The 24,205-nt window shown below is 49.0% G+C and overlaps 1 protein-coding gene across 1 annotated transcript in view; it reads left to right on the forward strand.

The window, feature by feature from the left end:
• The window catches only part of LOC115092767 (disintegrin and metalloproteinase domain-containing protein 9-like), a gene marked incomplete at its 3' end in the record, with an annotated part of 1,804,538 nt that overhangs the window by 140,601 nt on the left and 1,639,732 nt on the right, over positions 1-24,205 (forward strand). The window contains exon 3 of the mRNA XM_029604071.1: positions 4,497-4,561. Coding sequence (XP_029459931.1) covers positions 4,497-4,561 — 65 coding nt within the window. The remainder of the gene's footprint in view (positions 1-4,496; positions 4,562-24,205) is intronic.

Genomic DNA, 24,205 nt, shown 5'->3' on the forward strand with positions numbered 1-24,205 from the left:
AGGATCCGCTCTCCAGGTTTTCTCCTATGATTTGCGTCTCTTTCTTCAGGGCATCCATTGCTTGCCTTTCTGCTTCTTCCTTGTCCTCCTGTGTTATGCTTTTCAGCTGATTAATGTACATAACCTCATGCATAACTTCATGGTGGGTGGAGGGTCTTTTGCTGCACTGCAGGCCTTTTTCCTCCCTCCCCATTCCTTTGGGAGGGATCCTGCCACATTGCTGGTCCTTTTCCCTCCACCCATTCCTTCAGGGGAGAACTGCCATGTCTATATGCCAAGCTGTGTGTCAGTGTTTCTCCATCTCGAGCTGCCTCCTCCCCTCCCAAGGGTGAGGGTCTTTCTGACCACTGCTTGCTTGCTATCCCTGACACTTGCTTAGGATCTTAAGTTGCTGCCTCTCTGTCTGCTATATATTTGCACAGGAACTGACAAACAGGCACATCGGATAAGGTATTCTTCAGTGTATCAGGACAAGGCCTCTTTATTTTCCACAGCAACAATGTTTTAAAAGTTCACCTGGGCAAATTTCCTTCTCTTGCTGGCCAGTGTCTGAGGCCTGTCAGAATTTGGCCTGTACATGGCTATTATAATTCATAATTGGTGCATCAGTGGTAAACATGAGATATCTCCTTATAGTCTTAGGGGTTCCAAGCGTTTTTGTCCCTGCAGAAACCCAACCTTTCAGAGTATTCGAACTTTTGGTAAGTCTGAGTCCTCTCATCCCTGACAGTCCGAGGAGCAGGCTTGGGTGGCGGACCTTCCCGAGCTTCCCAATGAAGGTATGCTGACCCACCTTTGGGAGGAGGAAATAGGGGGGGGGGGGGGGGGGCGCCTGTCTTTTATCAGAGGTGGGTTGAGATCTCATCGGATCAATGGGTTTTGGAAGTGATTCGGGAAGGGTCTGTGCTTGAATTTCGCAGCATTGCTTGGGACATGTTCATGGTGTCTCCTTGCCACTTCCCGTTATAGAAGCAGATAGTGGAGTCTATGTTTGAGACTTCTCTGGCTGAGGACTGTGGTTCCTGTGCCTACGCCTCAGGAAAATATGGGACACTATTTTGTTGTGCTCAAGAAGGAAGGTTCCTTTCCTCCCAACCTGGACCTCAAGAGTGTCAACCGACATCTGCAGGTGACTCATTTTCCAATGGAAATCTTACAAACTGTGATAATGGCTGTACAATCTGGAGAGTTTCTGATCTCCCTGGATCTGTCTGAGGCTTACCTTCATATTCCCATCCCTTTGGAGCACCAATGTTTTCTACATTTTGTGGTGCTGGGTCACCATTATCAGTTTCGGAAGCTGCCCTTTGGACTGGCCACCACCTCCAGAACATTTTCCAAGGTTATGGTGGTCATGTCAGCAGCGCTGAGAAAAGAATGGATCCTGGTACACCCGTACTTGGCTGATTTGGGCCAAGTCTTTGACAGAGAGCAATCTGGTGACCAACAAGGTGATTTCCTTGCTGCAAAAGTTCACTTGGGTGGTGAACCTCGCCAAGAGCAGTCTCCAGCCTTCTCAGTCGTTGGAGTATCTGTGAGTTTGTTTCAACATGAGGCTGGGCAAGGTTTTTCTACCGGACTCATGGATCCAAACAATGGCTAGATGCGTCAGTTAGTGAACACGATCAACCTGACGCCGTAAGCTATCTGTAGGTGCTCAGTTTGATGGCAGCAACTCTGGAAGTTATGCTGTGTACAAGGGCATATATATGTCCTCTTCAGCACTCACTGCTGTCTCAGAACTCACAGTCTCAGGGGTGAAGAGATGACTTGATTATTGCCAATAAACCTACTCCATGTCAGTTTGGCCATGGTTCCGAAAAACAGGTGTAGTTGTTTGGACAAATAGAATTTAAAACGATATTGTCATGATAGTGTAACCAAGTTCCAGTAAGGAGTACTGTATCCGGGATTGAGAGAAAAAGTAAGTAAGAAAAAAAGCACCAATCACTTAGAACAGATTGAGCATTAAAGATCAGTATGCAGAAGGCAGTTTTTAGCAAGGCAGTCAATTTACAAGGCATTACAAGCAGAATTAAAGTTGTCGTACGATGTGGAGGAGCTTTATGATAACGTGCGGGTAAACTACTGAAACTACCGTTACCAGTAATAGTGGCGATTTCCATAATGTAACTCAAACTTAAAAGGTTAAAAACAAAAAAAAAACAAAACAAAAAAACAAAACTTACAGAGCAGGGAAATCATAAGTTTTGTTACCGTTAAAACAGTAATAAGATTGATCGCATGAAGGAGCAAAAAAAGGGGCGAGCCACTTTGTCGCGCACCTTTGGCACGCGATGCCTGGTGTGTGGCGCCTTAATAGGTGCCTCTTGATGACGTAGAGGGTGGGCGGGCACAAGCCCGCGGTAGAAAGCTGCTGATGGGGCTGGCAGCTGACAAGTTCCAGCGGTCAGGTAAGCGTTATGAAGTCCAGGGTTCCAGCTTCAGGAGCTGAAAAACAGCAGGCAGAGTCAGTGGAGACAGGAGATGAAGGCTGTCTCTCGGTGACACATTGGTGCCTTAATAGGCACTTCTTGATGACATAGGGGCAGGCATAAGCCCATGGTGGAGAACTGCCGATGGGGCTGGCAGCAGACAAGTTCCAGCGGTTGGTTAAGAAGTACAGGGCTCCCTCTCAGGAGGCTTTGGGAGCTCCAAGTGCTTTCAGCAAAGCATCCCACTCCATGCTCTATTTTGGGAAAATTCAATATGCAGAGATTCCTAATTCTCAAATTGTTTTCCAACATTTCTAACTTATTAAGGGTAACTGCATTGGGCTCAGATAACCTCTCTCCAAATCAATTAGTACCAGACACCTCAGATTAAACAACAACTGGTACAGGAATAGGAACTGCAACTCCAGAGTCTAACTCCAATGGGGATGTTATCACAGGAGGAGAGACTCCTGTCCCAGGCCATTCGGATGCTAATGAAGGCACTGGAGAATTATTGCTTTCATTCACAGAATATAATTCTCTAGAAGGATTTGCATACAAACCCTCTAGGGTTACCTCTACTCGGGGGGGAGGATAGGATCACCCGCAGACCCTCTTGGAGAAATCAACAAGGGGGAAGAAGAGGGGTTAGGTGCTCTGGAAGTTAGAGAAGCCTCCCCAGAATTATCAAAACATCTTTCAGAAAAAGTATTAATACAAGGAAAATGTGTATCCATGGGACCACTCACCGGAGTTGAAATAGCGGTAGGAGTCCCAGTTTTCGCCTTCCCCTTTTTACCCATAATTAGGAAAGTAAAAAGACCAGGAAAAAAATCAAGAGAAGGGGTGAACCTCTTTGGTGTGTGCCTTTGGCACACTGCTGGCTGCCTCTTCTTGAGTGCTCACAGAAGGCCACAAGCCCAGATATTCATGCTGCCTCCTGGATGGAGTGCTTAGAACAGTGCCAAAGATCTTGCTCCATGGTTGCCTGTTTTTAATCAAGTTTTTGCTAGTCTGTCCACAGTTGCTTTTAAGAGAATACTGGCAGGCCTGGATCACTACAGGAGTATATAAAAACAAAATTATAAGGTAAATAATTTCTCCATTATCTGGCTAAATTCTGATTAATAATTTAGGTGACAAATTTAGCTGGATAAGTTGGGGCAGTTCAGGGGCGTAGCTGGGAGGAAAATAGTTAGCCGGCTAAGTTAACTGGCAAACTCCGATATTCAGAGTTAGCTGGATGACTTAGCCAGTCTGGTTAAGTCAAAAAGCTGTCCTAAAGTTAGCTGGCTATAGTTAGCTGGCTAGCTAATTAAGATAGCTGGCTATATTCAATATGCCTCCAAAGTTAGCTAGATAAGTGTATCTGGCTAACTTTTCTATCTGGACTGTGTCTGAATATAGACTTCAAAATAATTTGTCCTATCCTTCTCATTCGTTAACTTAAGAAGAATATATACTTTATGAATACACAATTTCTATGTACATAAGATTACTGCTTGAAATAACGTGACAAATGCAACTAGTAGATTGTGCACACTTATATGTTAAAGATCTGTGTGAAAGTTGTGTGATACTTATTAGTGGAAAATAAAAATTTGTGAAAGAATGTAGCTTTAACAGATTGCACAGATGAAACAGCTGTTCTGCAAGAGGATACCAAATAATTTGGTTTTTTTGATAATTTTATGGCCATTGAAGTCAATATTCAGTAGTCAGTGAGCAGATGGTTTATTCAGAAGAATGCTGCCACTTAGATGCTCAGCATAATATAGCTGGATAATTTTATCCAGCTAACATTAGGACTTCTCCACGAAACAATCAGCCAGATAACTTATCCAGCTAATTTTAATATTCAACCTGTTAAGTTATCTGGCTAGTTTACTTCAGCCACAGAATGCCTCAAATTTAACAGCTAACTTTTATCTGACTGGTTAAATTACAAGCTGTCAGATTGGCAGAAAATGTACATGTTTTGTGTGGCTAAATGCAGAATTTAGCTGGACATGGTATTATCCTCATTATCATACAATAATATTTTTTTCTTGAACTATATAGGGCCGTTTGTCTTATGCCATTTTATTAGAAGGCATAAAATATATTGTGCGTCTAACTCAGAATAGGTAAGTGACTTTTCTGAAAATCATTCTTATCTTAAATGGCAGTTCACGGAAAAGTCTAATGTCGCTAAAGAAAAGAGCTTCTCTTTGAATGTAAAGGATTGGGGGTATGTTGTATGATGAAACAGCTATTCAAAATAAGACAACTTATAAGGTTCATTTGGTAGACAGACTATTCTTGATCTATCACTCTCATGTAACTGTTAAGAACATAGGGGCGGATTTTAAGAGCCCTGCTCGCCTAAATCCGCCTAAATCCGGGCGGATTTAGGCGAGCAGGGCCCTGCGCGCCGGTGCGCCTATTTTACATAGGCCTACCGGCGCGCGCAGAGCCCCGGGACTTGCGTAAGTCCCGGGGTTTGGCGAGGGGGGGCATGTCGGGGGGCGGGCCCGGTCGGCGTGGTGTTTTGGGGGCGTGTCGGCAGCATTTCGGGGGCGGGCCCGGGGGCGTGGTTATGGCCCAGGGCGGTCCGGGGGCATGGCCACGCCCTCCGTGCCCGCCCCAGGTCACGTCCCGGCGCGCAAGCGGCCTGCTGGCGCGCGGGGATTTACGTCTCCCTCCGGGAGGGTGGGTTAGGTAGAGGAAGGGAGGGGAGGGCATTAGAGAATTCCCTCCGAGGCCGCTCCGATTTCGGAGCGGCCTCGGAGGGAACGGGGGTAGGCTGCGCGGCTCGGCGCGCGCCGGCTATACGGAATCGATAGCCTTGTGCGCGCCGATCCAGGATTTTAGCGGATACGCGCGTATCTACTAAAATCCCACGTACTTTTGCTTGCGCCTGATGTGCCAGCAAAAGTACGCCAATTTGCGCGGTTTGAAAATCTACCCCATAGCTTTTTATAGCATTCAGATAGGTGGATCCACAACCAATGGGTTCTGCAGCTCTACAAGTAGATGGAGATCTACTTGAAAAACTTTAACGATCCAAAGACAACGACAAACCTTTTCAGTCAGAAAAAAATCAGCAGAACCAAAGGTCACGAGCTGAGGCTCCAAGGAGGAAGACTAAGAACCAATGTCAGGAAGTATTTCTTCACAGAGAGAGTGGTGGATGCCTGGAATGCCCTTCCGGAGGAAGTGGTGAAGTCCAAAACTGTAAAGGACTTCAAAGGGGCGTGGGATAAACACTGTGGATCCATCAGGTCTAGAGGACGCATATAAAGAGGAGGCAGCAAAACACTGCACGGAGCGGCAGGTGCATAAGAACATTCACGGAGCGGGATGCCAGTGGTTGGTGTTCCACTTTCACGGAGCGGAAGGATGGAGGGCTGCCATCTCCAAATTAAAAAAAACAAAACAAAAAAAAAAACCAGGGATGGGTTCATGGGCTATAGGTATTACCAATTATTAGGCTTTTCAATATTTGATGATAGTTAATGTGACTTTCAAGGCATACTTCACTTTCAAAGCATATCCAGCATAGCTCCCTGCTTCAACGTCAGGGGAGAAGAAAAACTAATACTTCACGCATATCCAGCATTGCTCTCTGCTTCAACAGCAGAGAGCTATGCTGCCACTTATCCAACTAATCAAACTTAATATTTCACTTGGAAGCAGCTTTATCACTGCTCTCTACATTAATGGTGGGGGTGAAAGGGAAATAGAACCTAAGGTTACTAAGAGCCAAGAGAAACAGATAAGTATGAGAAAAAAGAAGTGTGAAGCTTGCTGGGCAGACTGGATGGACCGATTGGTCTTCTTCTGCCGTCATTTCTATGTTTCTATAAGATGGAGAAAAACTGACGTCACGGTATATTTACCTCTGCACAGACATCAGCCTGCCAGTATTCTCCGTCTCCAGCAGATGGTGTATGTGCATCTCTCTACTGGGGATTGCTTTAAATTTTTTTTATAGAAGGAGAAAAGAATAAAGACGTTTATTGCCCTGCCCTGTGGTGATACCTTATAATTCCTCCAAATTTTTCCCTCAGATGAGTGCCTTGGTCCAGTATCTGGTTTTTGCTGGCAAAGACCCTGTACATAACCTGGCAAAACCCTGTACATATCCTTTCCATTTGTGTCATTGTTTTACTCCTTCCCCGCCCCCACCTTTGTCACTCCTAGTTGAATCCCTCCTTTCTAATTTATCTAGTTTTTGCTCTGTTACTGCATTCTATTGTTTACTGTTCTTTGTAAAGGCAATGCCTATATATACATTGGTTGTAAGTTACATGTAAACCGACACGATGTGCAAACGGTTGTCGGTATATAAAACCGTTTAAATAAAAAATAAATAAAAAGACTTAGCTGTAAAAAAAACAAACAAAAAAACAAAAAAACAAAACTGAAAGGCAAGCGGGTGCAGAAAGCCGAGCGCGGCGGTGAAGGTGTATGCCCTCTCCCTCCACAGCCGGAGACAGACTCTGTACTCGGCTGGACAGGCTGAGCTCAGGTAAAGAGTATTTAAAAAAAAATTTTAAAATAGAGGGGGGGAGTTGATTTTGGGCAATCCTATCCCTTTTGGCCTCCTTGCTTGGCACATCGATCCGATGTCTGTTCCCATCTCTGGGGGAGCTTAAGGTATTCTGGCAGCTTGGCGAGTTGAGCAGTCTTCTGGGCTAGGCCCTGCTCTCAGGCTTAGATTTTTTCACCATTAACATGCCTTTTCTTTGCACATAAGGCTGCCCTCTTCAGGTACGTCAGTTCATGCTTGCCCACCCGGCTGTGTGCCTAGTTGTACACCTAGCTGGGCGCGCAGTTGGGTGCATAAGAACATCTACCTGGGTGCTCCCTTATGCGCGTAGGGGCACCTAGTTAGATGTACAGAGGTGCATTTCAGGGTGCCTAAACAAGAGCTCAAGTTGAGGGTTATCATGAATAGTGCATTGGGCGCCCATTTTTTTAGCACCTATTGTTTACAAGTGCCTATTGTGAGCACAGCTGGGTGCACACTTCTTGGACACCTATTTAGACTTGCTGTTAAATGACTATGGTACCAATAGCAAAGAAGCCTAAGAACCTTACCCTTTGTGCTGCTTGCCAGTTTTGGCATCTTAGTCTGGCATTCCCTCTCACCTGTGTCAGCACTGTTTGGAGGCTCAGGAAAACTTGTCTCTCTGATTTTTGCTAAGCCAGGGCCTTCCCAGCATGATGTGGGAATGGAAAGAGTTGCCAGAGGTTTTGCCTGGAACTGGGGCTCCCCTAATTGGTTCGTCAGCGGAGGAAGGTAGTTCAGTGGGCACAGAACTAGTACCCCCTGGTTTGGCATGGCTCCTCTGCCTTTTCTTGGGTGGAATTTTTCAAGGGCTGCAGTCCTTTCTTTAGGCCCAGTCATTGACCTTGGTCAATCTTAACAATTCAGGTTACGGGCTGTGGATTCCCGCCTGCCTGGTGCTGCAGGAATGCGTTGGAATAAATTTAGTCTTGTTGTGGGCCACGCTGATAGGGACCCAGATGGCAAGGATAATGAAGGCGATCCTTACTCCCTGGAGGATGGGGAAATTCTTCTGGGGCTGGAGCTATATAAAACTATGTTGCGTTTCTTTCATAGAAATGAGTTATCAGTTCTGATTTTCCAGACATTGAAGATGCTGGGGGTACCGGGGGCTAATTCCATGTCTGATCCAAAGAAAGATCACATTTTTCTTTCTTTCCGTAAAGCCTCATGTTTCTTCCCTATTATAGAGGCTATTCAAGAATTGATTGATCTTAAATGGGCTACCTCAGAAGCTAATTTTAAAGGGGGACAAACCTTGGAAGGGCTGTACCCCCCTGGATCCAACTGCAAGAGAGAAATTGCATTTTCATAAAATGGAGATGTGCTTGTAAGAGCCATCACCAAGCAGAGGACTATTCTATGGAAGGGGAGTGGCACTGAAGGATGCACAAGATAGAAGAATTGAGGCCATCCTTAAACAGGCCTTTGAAGTGATGGCAGTGAATTTGCATATAGCTTCTTGTTGTTCCCTGGTGGATTGCTTTTATTTACTTATCTTTCAAGAAGTCATAGGAAAATAAGAAATTGCCATACTGGGTCAGACCAAAGATCCATCAAGCCCAGCATTCTGTTTCCAACAGTGGCCAATCCAGACCTACAAGTACCTGGCAACTACTAAGTAGATCCCATGCTACTGATGCCAGTAATAGCAGTGGCTATTCTTTAAGACAACTTAATGGACTTCTCCTCCAAGAACTTATCCAAAGTTCTTATCTCTCTCTGCTCCTCCTTAGCACAGGATGTGAAAAATGATTATCACAGTGCGTGCTAAGTTTACTGCATTTGCAATAATACCTATGTAAAGTAGTAAGTTACCACATGGTGCGGTAACTTACAAACTTTCATAAACACACCCCTTTTTGATAACGCATGCATTAACTTATTTTGATGAATGATGGGGATTGTTTACTTTTTTTTGACTGCCGCAGCATACTGAGCCAACAATTTCGATGTATTATCTACTATGACATGTAGATCTGTTTCTTGAGTGGTAGTTCCTAATATGGAACCTAACATCGTGTAATTACAGCATGGGTCGTTTCTCTATATGTATCACCTTGCATTTCTTCACATTATATTTCATCTGCCATTTGGATGCCCAATCTTTCAGTCTCGCAAGGGCCTCCTGCTTTTTGTCACAATCCGCTTGTGATTTAACTACTCTGAATAATTTTGTATTGTTTGCAAATGTGATTATCTCACTCATCTATTTCTTTCCAGATCATTTATAAATATGTTGAAAAGCACTGGTCCAAGTACAGGTCCCTGAGGCGCTCCACTGTTAACCCTTTTTCACTGAAAAATTGACCATTTAATCCTACTCTCTGTTTCCTGTCTTTTAACTAGTTTGTAATTCAAAAAGGACACCGCCTCCTATCCCATGATTTTTTAATTTCCTTGGAAGCCTCCTATGATGGACTTTGTCAAACGCCTTCTGAAAATCCAAATACACTACATCTACTGGCTCACCTTTATCCACATATTTATTAACCCCTTCAAAAAATGAAGCAGATTTGTGAGGCAAGACTTGCCTTGGGTAAATCCATGCTGACTGTGTTCCATTAAACCATGTCTTTCAATAATGTGGTGATGTGGGGCGCCTCTAGTGGCAGGTCCTTGGGGTGACTTCAGGCTTGGATGCTTCCTCTCAAGGACTGCTGCCGCAGATTCCTTTATAGCCAAGTCAACACTGATGTTTCTCCTGAGAGTACTGCTGACAGTGTAACCTTTAGGCAAGGAAGCTATTGGTTAAGGTTACTTATATAGGAAGGCCCTCAAAGCCAGGGAATTGAGACTGCTCCGTACTCATTCCCTACTGGAAGTCGGAGTCACCTTCCCGGCATAGCACCCATTTGCCATAACCTAAAATAAGATATTACACCCAGGCAATATCTTCATATAGGGCTCTGCAGTTTATTGAAACCCACTTCACAGCAAAGAAGTCACACATAACATAAGTATTGCCTGAAATACATTTCCCCCAATCAATGTGACCTTGGGTTTCCCCCCCTTTTTAAACCAAGGTTTCGTTAACATAAAACAACCAACCTTCCCTGTGTTCTACTAGGCTCTCCTTCAACATACCTGCAAGCACAGCTGGTTTAATACAACTGTAACTCCTAATTCTCCCAGCTATAAAGTAGTACTGAAAAACCCCGTTAAAAGAGAGACTCCCTAGGCCAGCTATATGGCCCTAATTACAACTCTCAACAGCTGCGGTAGCTTAATGCAACCACCCTTTTTGCACTGCTTTCAGTGCTGTTAACTCCAAAAACATCTTTTACTTCACAGCACTTCCCCCTTGGTTCCCAACCACCAAAATAAGTGCTTTCAATATTTAAATAAAACCTTCTAGCTGTGCTTCTTCAGTAATAAGAGCTAGCCACTCTAATTAACCCCATAGCAGTGCTAGCCACTCTTATTCACCCAAACTGCTGCACAGAAGTAAAAGGGAAAGGGATATCTTAGAGCTGACTTAGCTTTAGAATAAAGGTGCACCTGGGCACTATTGTCCTTCTGCCTCAGCCTCTCCATCCACCTCACCTTTCATTGAGCTCTCCTTAATTGCCTATCCTTTTCTGGAGGGTTCTTCTCTTTATGTGAGATAACCTACCCCACCCTAGGAAGACACCGCCTATTTGGTTCCCTGCCCCCAACCCTTCCTGGGGCTGACTACCAGGGCATCTGGGAAATGTAGTTTCCTTCCTGCAAAGTCCCTCACACCTGGTGTGTGGAGGCTGCAGCTTTGGAGCTCTCTCTGAGCAGTGAGGAACTGCAATTCTTGGCTTCTTTCCCCGGGGAAACCTTCCTTTCCCCTGGCCCTTCTCCCCCTCTTGAAGGGGAGAACCCCTTTCCTCTTTTCTCCTAGGGAGTTGGACTTGTTGCTATGACCACTGCCTCACCCACGATAAGTCAGTTTTCAAACTACTACTGAGGAACTTGCCCAGCAAGGCACCTAGGGTGGGGCAAGGGTAGCTGGGGCTTGTCCCTCTCCCTTTCCCGTTCCCCCATTTTTTCTTTGGTTTCCCTTTGTTGTATCTCTTTAGAGTTTCTTTGGAGTTAGTTTGGTTAGTTCCATTTGTTCTTTTGCATAGTTTATAGGTTTTGGTTTCTCTGTATTTGGTTCCTTGTTTGAGGGGGTTGTTTGAAGTGTTGTCTGTTCCTTTGCAGTTTTGTGTGTTTGTGGTGTTGTCTGTCCTTCTTGTAGTTCTGTGTTGGATTGTGTTTGTCCCCCTTTTTGGCTCTTCAGTTCCCAGTTTTATTTAATCCCCCTCCCCCATTTTGTTTTTCCCTCCCCCCATAGAGGCAATTCCACAGTGCACAGTGCTTGGTGGCCTGTGCACAGCCTGCCTTCATTTCCGTATGGTTCCTCTGCAGTTCATGGGTTTTGAGCAGTTTCTTCCCCTCCCCTCCCCTGCTTAGGTGTACTCCACCCTTCTTCCCCCTCCCCCTCCCCCTTCAGTTCACACCGAGAGGCAAGCTGAAATCCAGGAGGGCTGAGGGTCCTAGAAAGGACTTACGGACTGTGTCCTACAGAAACCCTGCACGGCTCAGTGATCCCTTCCCTGGGTGCATTCGCCTGCATCGCCGGCGGCTTGGGTCAGCATTTAAAACCATCATGCCCAGAAAGGGACCTGTGAGATGGAGGAAGAAGGGTTCTGAAGCCTCTCCCAAGCTCCGTAAGGTCAAGGAGCCAGCGGGGTCACAGCCGGTGCCCTGTTCCGATGCAGGATCGGAGAGTCCAGGGGAGGGGCCTTCTCACACCTTTCAACGCCCTGATGACGTCACCGTCCCTCAGCTACTGCAGCAGGTACAGTGGGCCCATGTCCGCGACCGAACCGAGGTGAAGGAAACTCTCCCCGAGGTATCCACCGTGGAGGAACCCCTTCCCTCACCTACAGTCCCTGGGGCTGCGGAGCGCCCCAATGGGAAGCAGAAGACCGCTCCGCTACCGATTACTAATGATCCCCAGGGTGACCACATCGAGCCTATCCGGCGTGAGAGCGCTAGGGTTGAGCCCACGAGTCTTCCTCCTTGAGCCAGAGCTGATGAGGACCCTGTGGGTAGCTCCCAGGCCACTGTGGAGCCTCCCGCCCCATCGGAAGCTAGCGCCGCAATGACATCTACCATTTCGAAGGGCAGGCCCGCCCCGCCCACCTCCCCTCCCCTCCCCCGGGCCCGGGTGACCCGAGCATTCAAAGTCCCGTCACCAGTGCTCCGGTAGGGAGAAAGAAGGAAGACAAAACTGTGCGAGAAGCCCCCACCCAAGCCACGCCTCCTCCAATAGGCCTCTCATACGCAGCCGCTGTGGCCGGCACCAGCGCCACCCATTCCACTGGGTACACCAGGAATAGGCAAATTCCTGCCCCCTCACCGGTCATCGTGGGGGGGAGGTGCGGCCTGAGCCACAGACATGCCATCCGATGTAGCATGCTGACCACGAAAAGCATTCGAGATTAAGCGCTGGCTGCGGTAGTGGGGGCAGAAATGTGCACTCCGCGAGCCGGGAAAGCGGAAAGGCAGTGATCTACCTTCGATCCCTGGCTGCAGCTCGTGCAGCCTTAGTTACCGGGATTGTGGTGGACGATGTCTTTCACATCCTAGAGCCGCTGGACGCCCAGGGGGTGTGCATTATACTTTCCAACATGCCACCATTTTTGACCGAGGAGGGGCTACTGCACAAGCTTGCTTCCCTAGGGAGGTAAAGACCGCTGTCTCCGTCCTTCCCCTGGGCTTCAAACAAAAGGTGATGAAGCACGTGGAGTCGCATCGTCGCCAGGCATGGATTGTACTCCCCAGGGGCATGGAGAGCGTCGAGGGGTGGTTCCCTGTGTGAGATGGGGGCCGTTCGTACAGAATATTCTACAGTACGATGGAGGACCGGTGCTACCTATGTAAAGAGGTAGGCCACGAAAGGAAGGAGTGTCCTTTGCAGAAAGGACATCTACCGAAAGGGCATGAGGTCGCCCCCGAAGCTGGTCCTCCGAGAGCCACAGAGCTCGTGAACAGCACCGCGGACGCCAGGACCCCCCCTCTCCACCCCTGGGAGAGGCGTCCACTCCACCAGCTCCATGTGCCAAGCCTCAAAAGCAGAAACAGAAGAAGCTTGCTGCAGCTGCCGAGCCTCGGTGGACCACGATCCTCCGATGGAGAACATGGGCGTCCAGTCCTTACCATCGGGCCTAGAAGTGGCAGTCACTAGGACTGCCACCAGAAAAGGAAGAAAGCCTGAGCTGCTCCCGGCCCGCGGAGTGGATCCTTCCCCCCCCCCCCTTCCAGCATCGGCATGGAGGCGATTGAGCCTCTACCTATGAAGGGTAGTGGAGTTCCTACTCCGGAACAGGGAGCGCAAGCTGGTAACAACATGGCCCGGCCTCCATCCTGCCCCCTCGGGGGATTCTTCGGTAGTGGCAGGAAGGGAGGTAGCATCAGACCACGCAGTAGGTGAAGGGCACACTCAGGGCCGACAAGCACTGGTTACCACCGATAGCGTCACACCCACGCTGGAGCCTCCTCCCCCCACCGTTATCTCTAGGAAGAGGAGACTTCAGGGTTGTGAGTCAGGTCAGGGGGCTTCTACAACTGGGTCGGTGTGGTCCCTGACTTCTGAGGCGCACCCGCCCAGCCCAAAGAAGAAGGCCCCACCGCCCATTCCCGGCCTTCCTGTCCTGGACGCCTCCAGCCTGCCGGCCCAGAGCTGGGATGTGGCCAGCTTTTTAGAGCTGGTCTCCGGAGGACTTCTAGTTTCTCCCTTCCCGTTTATCACTGCCTTGGACCTCCCCCTGTTTAGCCCACTCCCTGGCGAAGACACGAATGACTTAGGAACGGAACCTTCCGCCCCCCCCCCCCCCATCCCATTGCAAGTGGTTCCTCCCTCTGTTAGTGCTGTAGAGGAGGGAAGGGGAAGGCCTCCTGAGTCTGCGCCAGGGGCTAACGAGGGCACACAGTGCTCTGTTGCTCCGTCTGTGGCTCGACAGGTCGAGGTGTGCACGGATGGTGGTGCGGAATCCCCTCCTAACTGTTCTGCAGCTCCCGATGGAACTGCGGCTCTCCTAGTGGGGAAGACGCAGGAACTTCATCGGTGTGCTCCTCCAGCTGTCGAACCGCAATTTCTCCCCCCGTCATCCAGGGGGAGGTCTGATTCCCTTACCAGGGAGGCAGGGAATGAGGGTCAATCCCCTGAGGGAGGGCCTACGGCTGCCGCCGGATCCCTTGGCCTCTCGGGACCCCTCATTCCCTCCGCTGAGCCGACCCTCCTCCTGTCACCTGAGGAGGTGCTCGGCCAGCATGTCGGGCTGGAGAATATGGACCAACATGGGGCAGGCGACCCTTTGTAAGTTGCCACCCCATGTGACCGGTTGCATTGTTGACAGAGAATGGCTCTGACATTCGGCACTTTGAACATCCGCGGCTGCAGGAGGGGTCTCCGGAGGCACTGGGTGCTCTCCTTCCTCATGGCGGGGGGTACTCTGTCTTTCCTTCTGGAGACCCTATCCACCCTGGAGACCGAGGCAGCTTGGCTCCTGGGGTGGCGCGGCAGGGTGGAGCTCAACCACTCCGTTGGGCGGTCCGGCGGAGTGGCCATCCTGCTGGCGAAATCCCTACAGGACGAAGTGCTGGATGTCAGACCTGTTGTGCCCGGTCGCATGCTTCACCTCCGGGCCCGGATCGAGGGCTGCACGATTAACCTAGTTAACGTGTATGCCCCGATTGCCGGACCCAAACGTGAAGCATTCTTTCGCCAGATGTCTGCCTACTTGGACACCCTGGATGCCGACAAGGAGGTCGTGCTCGGGGGTGATTTTAATTGCACCCTCGAGCGCGGCGACCGTACGGGGAGCGAACAGCACCTTGCCTCGTCGGCTGTCCTCAGGGAGGTGGTCCATCGCCTGTCCCTGGCTGACGTCTGGCGAACACATCACCCCGGGGCATCTGACGGCCACACCTATATCCGGGTGCGGTTCGGACAGGTGTCTCGCTCTCGGATCAACCGTTTTTATTTCTCCTTCGGGTTGATGTCACGAGCCCTTTCTAGTGCCAATGAGGTGGTAGCCTTCATGGATCACCATGCGGTGACCGTGAGGGTGAGGTTCGACTCAGTCGAGCCTCGCACTGCCTATTGGCACTTCAATAACTCGCTTTTAGAGGAGAAACTGCTCGTCTTGGTGGTCCGAGAGTTTTGGGGAGACTGGCGCGAGCTCGAGGCGGACTTCTCCTCACTCGCCGATTGGTGGGATGTGGGGAAGATCCGCCTCGGGCTTCTCTATCGACAATATGCTAGAAACGTTAACGGGGAGCGGCGACGCGAGACAGAGAGGCTCAAGGGGGAGCTGCTCACTCTCGAGGCGGGGCTCTCTGACGCCCAGCACCAGTTGCAGGCAGAGTATGAGGAGAAGAAGCGCACCCTTCGGGCCCTTGAGCGGCGAGGCCGAGGGGCCTTTGTGCGCTCAAGAGTCCAGTTCCTTCATGAAATGGACTGCAGCTCGCGCTTCTTCTACGCACTTAAGAAGAGGAGGGGGAAGAAGGGGCGGATGACGTGTTTACTCTCCGCCAACGGAACCCCCTTCACGGAGCTGGAAAGGATCAGGGCGAGGGCACGGGACTTTTACTCTGCCCTCTTCTCTCTGGACCCTGTCGATCCGAATGCCTGTAGGGACTTATGAGATGGGCTTCCTGCGCTCAGTCAGCATGACAGAGAGAGGCTGGAGGAGCCCTTCACTCTGGCAGACCTCTCTGCCGCGCTGGGTCAGATGCCCAACAATAAGACACCGGGCATCGACGGCCTGAGTGTTGAGTTCTTTGCCCATTTTTTCGATCTCCTAGGACCTGACCTGCGGGTCCTAGAGGAAGCCTGGGAGGCCAGCGCCCTTCCCCTCTCCAGCCGTCGCGCGGTGCTCACCCTCTTACCCAAGAATGGGGACCCGCATGACATTCGGAATTGGCGTGCGGTCTTCCCTGCTCTCCACAGACTATAAGATCATAGCCAAAGCGATGTCGCAGCGGCTGGCGTCTGTGCTGGCGTGTGTGATTCACCCCGACCAGTCCTACACCGTCCCGGGCCGGACCATCTTTGACAACATCTTTTTGGTCCGGGACCTGCTTCATTTTTGCCGTAGGACCGGCCTGTCGGTAGGCTTTTTGTTCCTTGATCAGAAGAAGGCCTTCGACAGGGTGGGTCACACCTACCTCATGGGCACCCTCCAGGCATTCGGGTTCGGCCCCCGTTTCGTGGGTCTTCTCCGTGTCCTGTATTCCTCTGCAGAGTGCCTTGTTAAGGTCAACTGGTCCTTGATGGCACCTCTGGCATTCGGTCGAGGAGTACGTCTGGGGTGCCTGCTCTCCGGGCAGCTCTATGCCCTGGCCATCGAGCCGTTCCTGTGTCTCCTGCACAGGCGGCTCGTTGGCTTGGAGCTGCGAGTGCCGGAGATGCGGATCACCCTCTCGGCCTACGCCGACGACGTACTCCTCATGGTCCAGGACCCACTTGATTTGGAGAGGGTGCGAGCCTGCCAGCGGGTTTTTTCATCCGCATCCTCAGCCCGAATCAACTGGGCCAAAAGCTCCAGACTTTGGGTAGGGCCGCAACAGGTGGACCCTCCCCCTAGTCAGATTGCTAATTTTTCGTGGGGCAGGGGGACCCTGAAATATCTGGGTGTCCACCTCTCCGTTGCGAAGTCTGTGGCCCCGGCGAACTGGAAGGAGTTGGAGGAAAAGATCGCAGTTCGTCTGGGGACGTGGAAGGGTCTCGTAAAGCTCATGTCCTTCCGAGGGAGGGCCTTGGTGGTGAACCAGCTGGTGTCCAGCATGCTGTGGCACCGGCTGGCTGCCCTGAGGCCACCCTCGGAGTTCATCTCCCGCACCTAGAGTAAGTTGCTGGACTTCTTCTGGGCCGGGAGGAAGCACTGGGTCTCCACAGGTGTCCTGGGGCTCCCCCTCGGGGAGGGAGGGCAGGAGGTGGTGGTGGACATAAAATGCAAAGTCCACACCCTGCGGCTCCAGGCCTTGCGGAGATTCCTGTACGCAGACCCGCCTCCACAGTGGCGCCCGCTTTGGGCCTTTTTTCTCCAGCAAGTGGGCGGGTTGCGGTACGACTGGCAGCTCTTGGTGATAGACAGGGAAGTGTACACTCGCGACTTCCCTGCGCTTCCAGTCTTCTACCAGGATATTTTCAAAGCCTGGAGTGTGGTCTCCGGAACACGAGATCCCTCGGCGCCCCTGAGTTTGGAGATTCCAGAGAAGCCCCTTATTCACAACCCCGCTCTGGTTGTGAATGCCCTGGGCTCCCCTCAGGTGCGCCGATGGCTCATAGATTCCGGGACCACACGGGTCGGTGATCTCCTGAGCACAGACCGGCAATGTTGGGTGACCCCAGAAGTGCTGGCCCAGCGCATGTGCATGGGGCACCCGTACGTAGCCGGTCATCTGCTCAGGGAGATACGGGGCCTTTTTACCCCCTGACCCCTCCAGCCCGTACAAGGGGGTCCTTCAGGCCAGGAGACTCCACCCCTGCCCGTCCCTCCCCCATGTTTTTACTCTCCCTGTTTTAATGTAACTTCTCTTTTCCACTTATACGTTAATTGATTTTTCCCCTTGTTCTAATGTAAACCGGTACGATAAGACCTGGTCTTGAGTGTCGGTATAGTAAAAGAAGTTAAATAAATAAATAAAATAAATATTCTCCTGGACCTGTTAATCGGCCCACCGCAACACCTTCAAGGACCCCCTCGGCCTCCCTGTCCCCCGCCCCCCAGCCTCAGTCGGCTGGATATGCTCCAGCAGCTGTCGCTTCAGGAAGCCCCGAAGGAGGCGGTCAACTTACTGCTACACCACCGGGTGCACCAGAGTACCCTCCTTAGCCGCCCTGATACACCATGGCGGAGGGTGCTGGGCGGTGCGCAGAAACCTCGGTGGGAACAATTCTACTCCGAATTGAGCCCCAAACCCACCGGGGATATCAGTGGTGCATCGCCCATGGGGCTATCGCTACTGGGGGCCTGCTGGAGCGTATCCGGGGTTCGGGAGGAGGGTGCGAGTTCTGCGGGGAAGAGGATACACTGGAGCATATTTTTCTCCGGTGTCCACGGCTGACGACCTTCCTCGCAGACCTCAAAGCCCTCTTTCTCAGGTTCTGGGTCCATTTTAGTCCGCACCTCTTGGTCTTTGGTCACATCACCGCCAACAACCCCAGGCTGAGAGCGAGAGACCGCCTCATCAATTTCCTTCTAGCCACCGCCAAACAGGTTATTCACTATTCCAGAATAGCGGCGATGGATGGCGGTACACAGACAGCCTGCTGGCCCATCTTCTGCGGTGTTGTGCGGACCAGGCTAATGATGGAATTTGAGCATGCTGTGGTAGCAGACAGAGTCCAGGAGTTCGTCTGGCAATGGGCGTGCGACGATGGACTGTGTACAGTCACCCCTGGACCTCAGCCTTCCCTAACAATTCAGCTGTAGGCCGTATAGGGGTTCCTTCGGGGCAATGGTGCACGCCCTCCTTCGGGAGCGTGTGCATGGGAATAGTGAGGCGCTCCCGCCCCAGTTACTAGTCATGAGCCTTAGGGTCCCATGTGGGCAACTGGGAGCAACCCCAAAGCCCCCCTGCCTGGGTTACGGCATCCCACCCCCTCCCCACCCCTTCTTCCCTGGTCCATTATGAAGGTGTCTCTGAACATCTAAGCAGTGGGCGACTTCCCTCCCCTTTCCCACTTCTCCTGCTCAAGGCTCATGAGCTCCGGCATCCTTGCAGCTAGTCACACATACCACCTGTGACTTTGCTTCAGTCCTCCTTTGCGTACCCTGCGGGATGCAGGGTCGCATCAGTTGGTGCTCATTGTTTTGTGGGGGTGGGGGGGGGGGCGGCTAATTCGCCTTCCTCCCCGATTCATTTTGGTCTGGGCTGAAATAGTCATGACCTTCACACCTTAAGGAAAACACCCAAAGTTTTACAGCACAGAGACTCAACTCTGGCTCAAATCACCACAATATACTCTCTGATTTTGATCTTTAGAATACTTTCCACTATATTTCCTGGCACTGAAGTCAGGCTCACTGATCTATAGTTTCCTGGATCACCCCTGGAGTCCTTTTTTTAAATATTGGGGTTACATTGGCCACCCTCCAAACTTCAGGTTCAATGGATGATTTTAATGATCAATTACAAATTTTAACTAGTAGATCTGAAATTTCATTTTCGGAATCATGGTGTGCATACCATCCGATCCAGGTGATTTGCTACTTTTTACTTTGTTGATATATATGGTGTGAATTCCAGTGCAGTGATGGAACCAGCAGATGCCTTTTTGGTGGATGCGGGCTGCAACCTAGTCTTCACTTCTACCAGAGGAGTGGCTCCAGTAATAGCAGCCAGTTGTCAGCTATGGCTCAGGAATTGATCGGCTGATACAATTTCAAAGTCTAATCTTACAAAATTGCCCTTTAAGGGATTACACTTGTTTGAGAGTGAGCTGGAACAAATGGCCATAAGTGGGGTGAGGCCGAGGTTCCTCAGTTAGTAAAAGATAAAAAGCACTTGCTTCACTTCTTCGGCACAAGAGTTTGTGCCAGAGATTTTAGATGCTTTTGACCTTACAGAGTTTTCAATCCTTCAGATGCTTTTGATCCTACAGCTTCCCAGAGGAATCAGCCTTTGAGTAGGCCAGTCCTTTCGTACCAAGGAGCCCAGAAGAGGCACAGGCTTTGGTAGTGATTAAGGTCATCACTATAGAAGGGTTACAATTTGGGTTTCTTAAGTGGACTGAGTTTAAGTTTCTGAACAAAGATCACCCAAGGATATCCACTATTTACATGCTTCCCAAGATTCACAAAACATTATCCAACCCACTGGGGAGGCCAATAATATCAGGCGATGATTCTGTGTTGAAACCTCTGTCTATTTAAGTAGACAAATTTTTGAAACCATTTGTAAAGCAGATTCCATCGTATATAAAGGATACCATCCACTTCATTAATGAAATAGGTTTGAATGGTGATTTGGAGGATTATTTTTTAGTAACAATGGATATAAATTCTCTATACACAAGTATTCGACAAGAAGAGGCATTAATCACTATAGAGCAGACACGAATTTAGACCTAGACCAAATGAGGTACCCACTAATTTCATTTTACGTTTAGTATCCATTGCTTTGAAAAAGAATTGTTTTGTCTTTGAGGGCAAATTTTATCAACAGATATCTGGAACTGCAATGGGTGCCATTATGGCTCCTTCACTTGCAAAACTTTATATAGCTGATTTTGAGAAATCTTGGATTTATTGTATTCATTTTCTTGTTAATATCAAGGTTTGGAAAAGATACATAGATGACACATTTATGTTGTAGAATGACACCATTGAAGAACTTTAATCTTTTCATAAATGAGTAAATAGTTGTAATGACCATATTCAATTTACTTTTGTTAGGGTCGCCGGGCGCCCCCTCTTACCGCTGCGGCGTGGCTTCCACCCGCTCTTGTTTGCCGGCAGCGGCGGCCAGCCGCTCTCGGGGCGCTCCCTTTCGCTCCTCTTCCCGAGCAAGTCGATAGGCCCGTTTGCCCAGGCCTCTCCAAAGCGCTGCCATCCCTGGCACCGTCCCTGCCTTCCCTGGGCCTTCCCAGGCCTGCGTGCGCGTTCCCGTTCAAGATTTAAAGGGGTCTCGGCAGGAATTTGCCTCGGCCCCTCCTCTTGTCCTACCCAGCCTTTTTGCTACTTAAGGTAAGGTCTGGCTCTCAGACCTTGCCTTGGCTTTAGCTTTTAAGGTCTCGTTCCTGTTCCAGAATTCCTGATCTTCGATCTTCAGGATTCCGACCCTCGTTTCGCCTCCTGACTACGAGATCTGCTGCCTGTCCTGACTTTGCCTGGAAACCCGACTACGAGATTTGCCTCCTGCCCTGACTTACGCCTGGAAACCTGACCGAGATCTGCCGCCTGCCCTGACTAATGCCTGGAATCATGACCACGAGATCTGCCGCCTGACCCGACCTACACCTGGCTTTCTTCAACGTGCACTGCTGCCAGTTCAGCTTCTGATGTGAAGAAAACAAAAGGAAGACCGCTTTGGAAAGAAGATTCCGCAGCCTTCAGAGACCCCATGTAATTCCAGCCGGTCCCAGTACCCAAGGGCTCAACCTCAGGGGAACGAGGGCTGGTAGTGGTGAAGCCACAGTGGGGTCTCTGCTCCAGCCCAGCCTTGTCTTCTGACTGTGGGGACCTATGGGGGCTCCCTCCACAGGTTGTGTCACTCCACCTCGGGCAAGGGGTCCACCTGCGTAACCGCAACAACTTCACAGTTTGATTTATTGAGCATTAATTTTTTAGATGTCAGTTTTAAAAATAAGGGAAAAGGTCTGAGATTATTTAGAAAGACTTTGGATCATAACAGCTTATTGAGATATGACAGTGCTCACCCAAAAAGGTTGAAAGACAGCCTACCTTTATCATAATTCCTTAGAGTAAGACACAATTGGTGATTATAAGAGAGAATCTAGGATACTGAGTGCCAAACTCAGTGAAAGGGGTTACCCTCATAAGTATATTAGGCAAGCCTATAAAAGAGGATTGTTCAGCTATTGGGATCTTTTATTGAACAACAAGCCTAAGAAAGAAAGGGAGCGTGATATGATTATTTGCGTCTTACGTTATTCTACTGTTTCACATAAATTGTTTAAAATAAAAAAGAATTGCCATTTATTGTCCATTGTCCCTGTATGAATAACAAAATGATCAGATTTGCGTATTCTGGGGCTTCCAATTTGAGAGAAAAAAGTTGTCCAGCTGTGTTATGTGAGGCCATGTGAGATCTGTTAGATTTGTATTTGAATAAAGTCAAAGGTAATTTTAAGTGTGGACATTGCCTCTGTTGTAAAGTTATGCAGAATACAGATTCATTTATCAATCCATTTGATAACAAATATAATATACAAAGATTTTATAATTGTAACAGCAATTTTGTTATTTACTCCAGCACCTCTCTCTGGCTAAAGGTTTATATAGGAAAATCTAAGAGGTCCATCAGAATCAGAATACCTGAACATCACAGTTGTTTGAGGCTTAAGAAGATCACTTCACCTATGGTTTCTCATTGTTTGGTCGAAGCAGGTTTTGGGTGAACCGAGTGTTTAAAGTGCGCATGAAATTTGTAGAATTAAGGTGTATTATATTAGATCATGTAGCTGTTCATCCCAGAGGAGGTAATTGAGTTTAGAATTATGCCGTTTAGAGCAGAGGTGAATTTACAAATTGAATAGTATGGAACCTAATGGGTTAAATAGCAAAATCGAATGGAATCTGTTCTTATGAAATAAAAGGAATACAGACTATTCTGTATAAAGTTCAAAGTTATATGTTTTTAAATTTTATAAAAAGGGGGTTTCCTGTCGATAGCAGGCTGAATTAGCCATGCTGTCTGGGAGTCGTGTCAGCGGAATTTCCTCAGGAATCACAGAGTTTTGATGCTCTGTGCGGCTGCGCGGTCATCTTCCTACGTGATTTGGTGCCCTCTCCTCAGTCTCTTTTTTTCCGTGGCCATTTGCACGTGGAGTCTCTCCTCAAAGATGTTTTTCTTCTTTTTTTTCCTTCAAAATGGCACCTAAATCGTCTGGCTTCAAATATTGCCAGTGTGGTAAAATTATGTCCTTAACTGATGGACATAACTAGTTCTACATTTGCTTGGGGCCAGACCACGACCAGTCCTATTTCCGGGACTATGGTCTGATGTTCCCCCGAGCAGAACGACAGCGCGTTGAAAAAATCCCGCACCTGAGGATGGAGTCGGTCTCCTATGCCCCAACACCGGACCGGTCGACCCACTCGTCACCGGGTCCACAGAAGTCGAGATCAAAGGCCAAAAAAAGAGTGTCCTCCCTGGGACCTTGAGGCCCACCATGGGCCAAATCCAACACCCAGGAGCGGCCTTCTTCAAAACTGCCCATGGCTTAAGGGTCAGGCAACATGGCCTGTAAGAAAACCCCGACAGACCACCACACTGCGTCCCCTCACTCCACAGCAACATTGGAAAGGTTGGGGCACAGACAGAGAGCCGTATCGGACTCTTCCCATTCCACGGCACTGGAGAAAACGGCGCAAGGAACCGAGCCTGGAGCGTGATCTCAGCCACATGAAGCACATGACGCATACAGAGTGTCCAGTGAATTTGATGCATATGGCACACCCGATGCATATGGCGCACATGACGTGCTTGACACAGAAGACACAGTCAGTGCATCCCAAGAAAATGACGTACCAAAAGAGTCCACCACATCCCAAACATCATGTGCACTTTAAACACTCAGTTCACCCAAAACCTGCTTTGACCCACTTGGAGCATTCTGCGCACTCAGCATGACACAAACACCACCTCACTTGCTCCCTCAAGAACCTTCAGGAGATGCGCACAGTGATGTGGAGGAGCTCAACCCCTTGAGCTCCTCTCCATCTGATAGCCATTCAGGGAGCTCAGACATAATCTACTCAGACATTTTCGTCTTGAAATAGAGGAAAAGTCCATCGCCCCAACTCCAGGAACCCCTGGCAAAGCGGCATAGACCTCCCGATCTTCCACCATGAACTGAACTTCATAAGAACATGCCTATACTGGGTCAGACCAAGGGTCCATCAAGCACAGCATCCTGTATCCAACAGTGGCCAATCCAGGCCATAAGTACCTGCAAGTACCCAAAAACTAAGTTTATTCCATGCTAGAATTGCTAGTAATAGCAGTGGCTATTTTCTAAGTCAACTTAATAGCAGGTAATGGACTTCTCCTCCAAGAACTTATCCAATCCTTTTTTTTTTTTTCTTTATTTATGAATTTTCAAAACAAAGTAAAATTCACATATTCTATTTTCCAATTATACATTGAAAATTTTTTAGGAAAATAAAGGTTCATAAACTTTTACATACAATAATAATAACTTTGACTTTCCTAATTTTCCAGTTACCAAACTATTTAGGGAACCTAAAGAGCAGACCATTACATCATAATCAGGAAAACAAGATCCTAAAATAGGTAAAGACAGAAGAGCACAGACATTTTTCTTAATTCCAACTAACTTTAATTGGAGGGTTCCGCTACCCGACCCTGAGTTCTACGTTCTTCCAGGAACCTTTCCAAATCTAAAGGATCATAATACATGTATTTAATACCTTCTACCCTCATAATGCATTTACATGGGAATCTTATAATAATCTGTATTCCATAAGTTCTAGCTAAATTA

This window comes from Rhinatrema bivittatum, chromosome 5, assembly GCF_901001135.1.
Source record: "Rhinatrema bivittatum chromosome 5, aRhiBiv1.1, whole genome shotgun sequence".
Taxonomy (NCBI): domain Eukaryota; kingdom Metazoa; phylum Chordata; class Amphibia; order Gymnophiona; family Rhinatrematidae; genus Rhinatrema; species Rhinatrema bivittatum.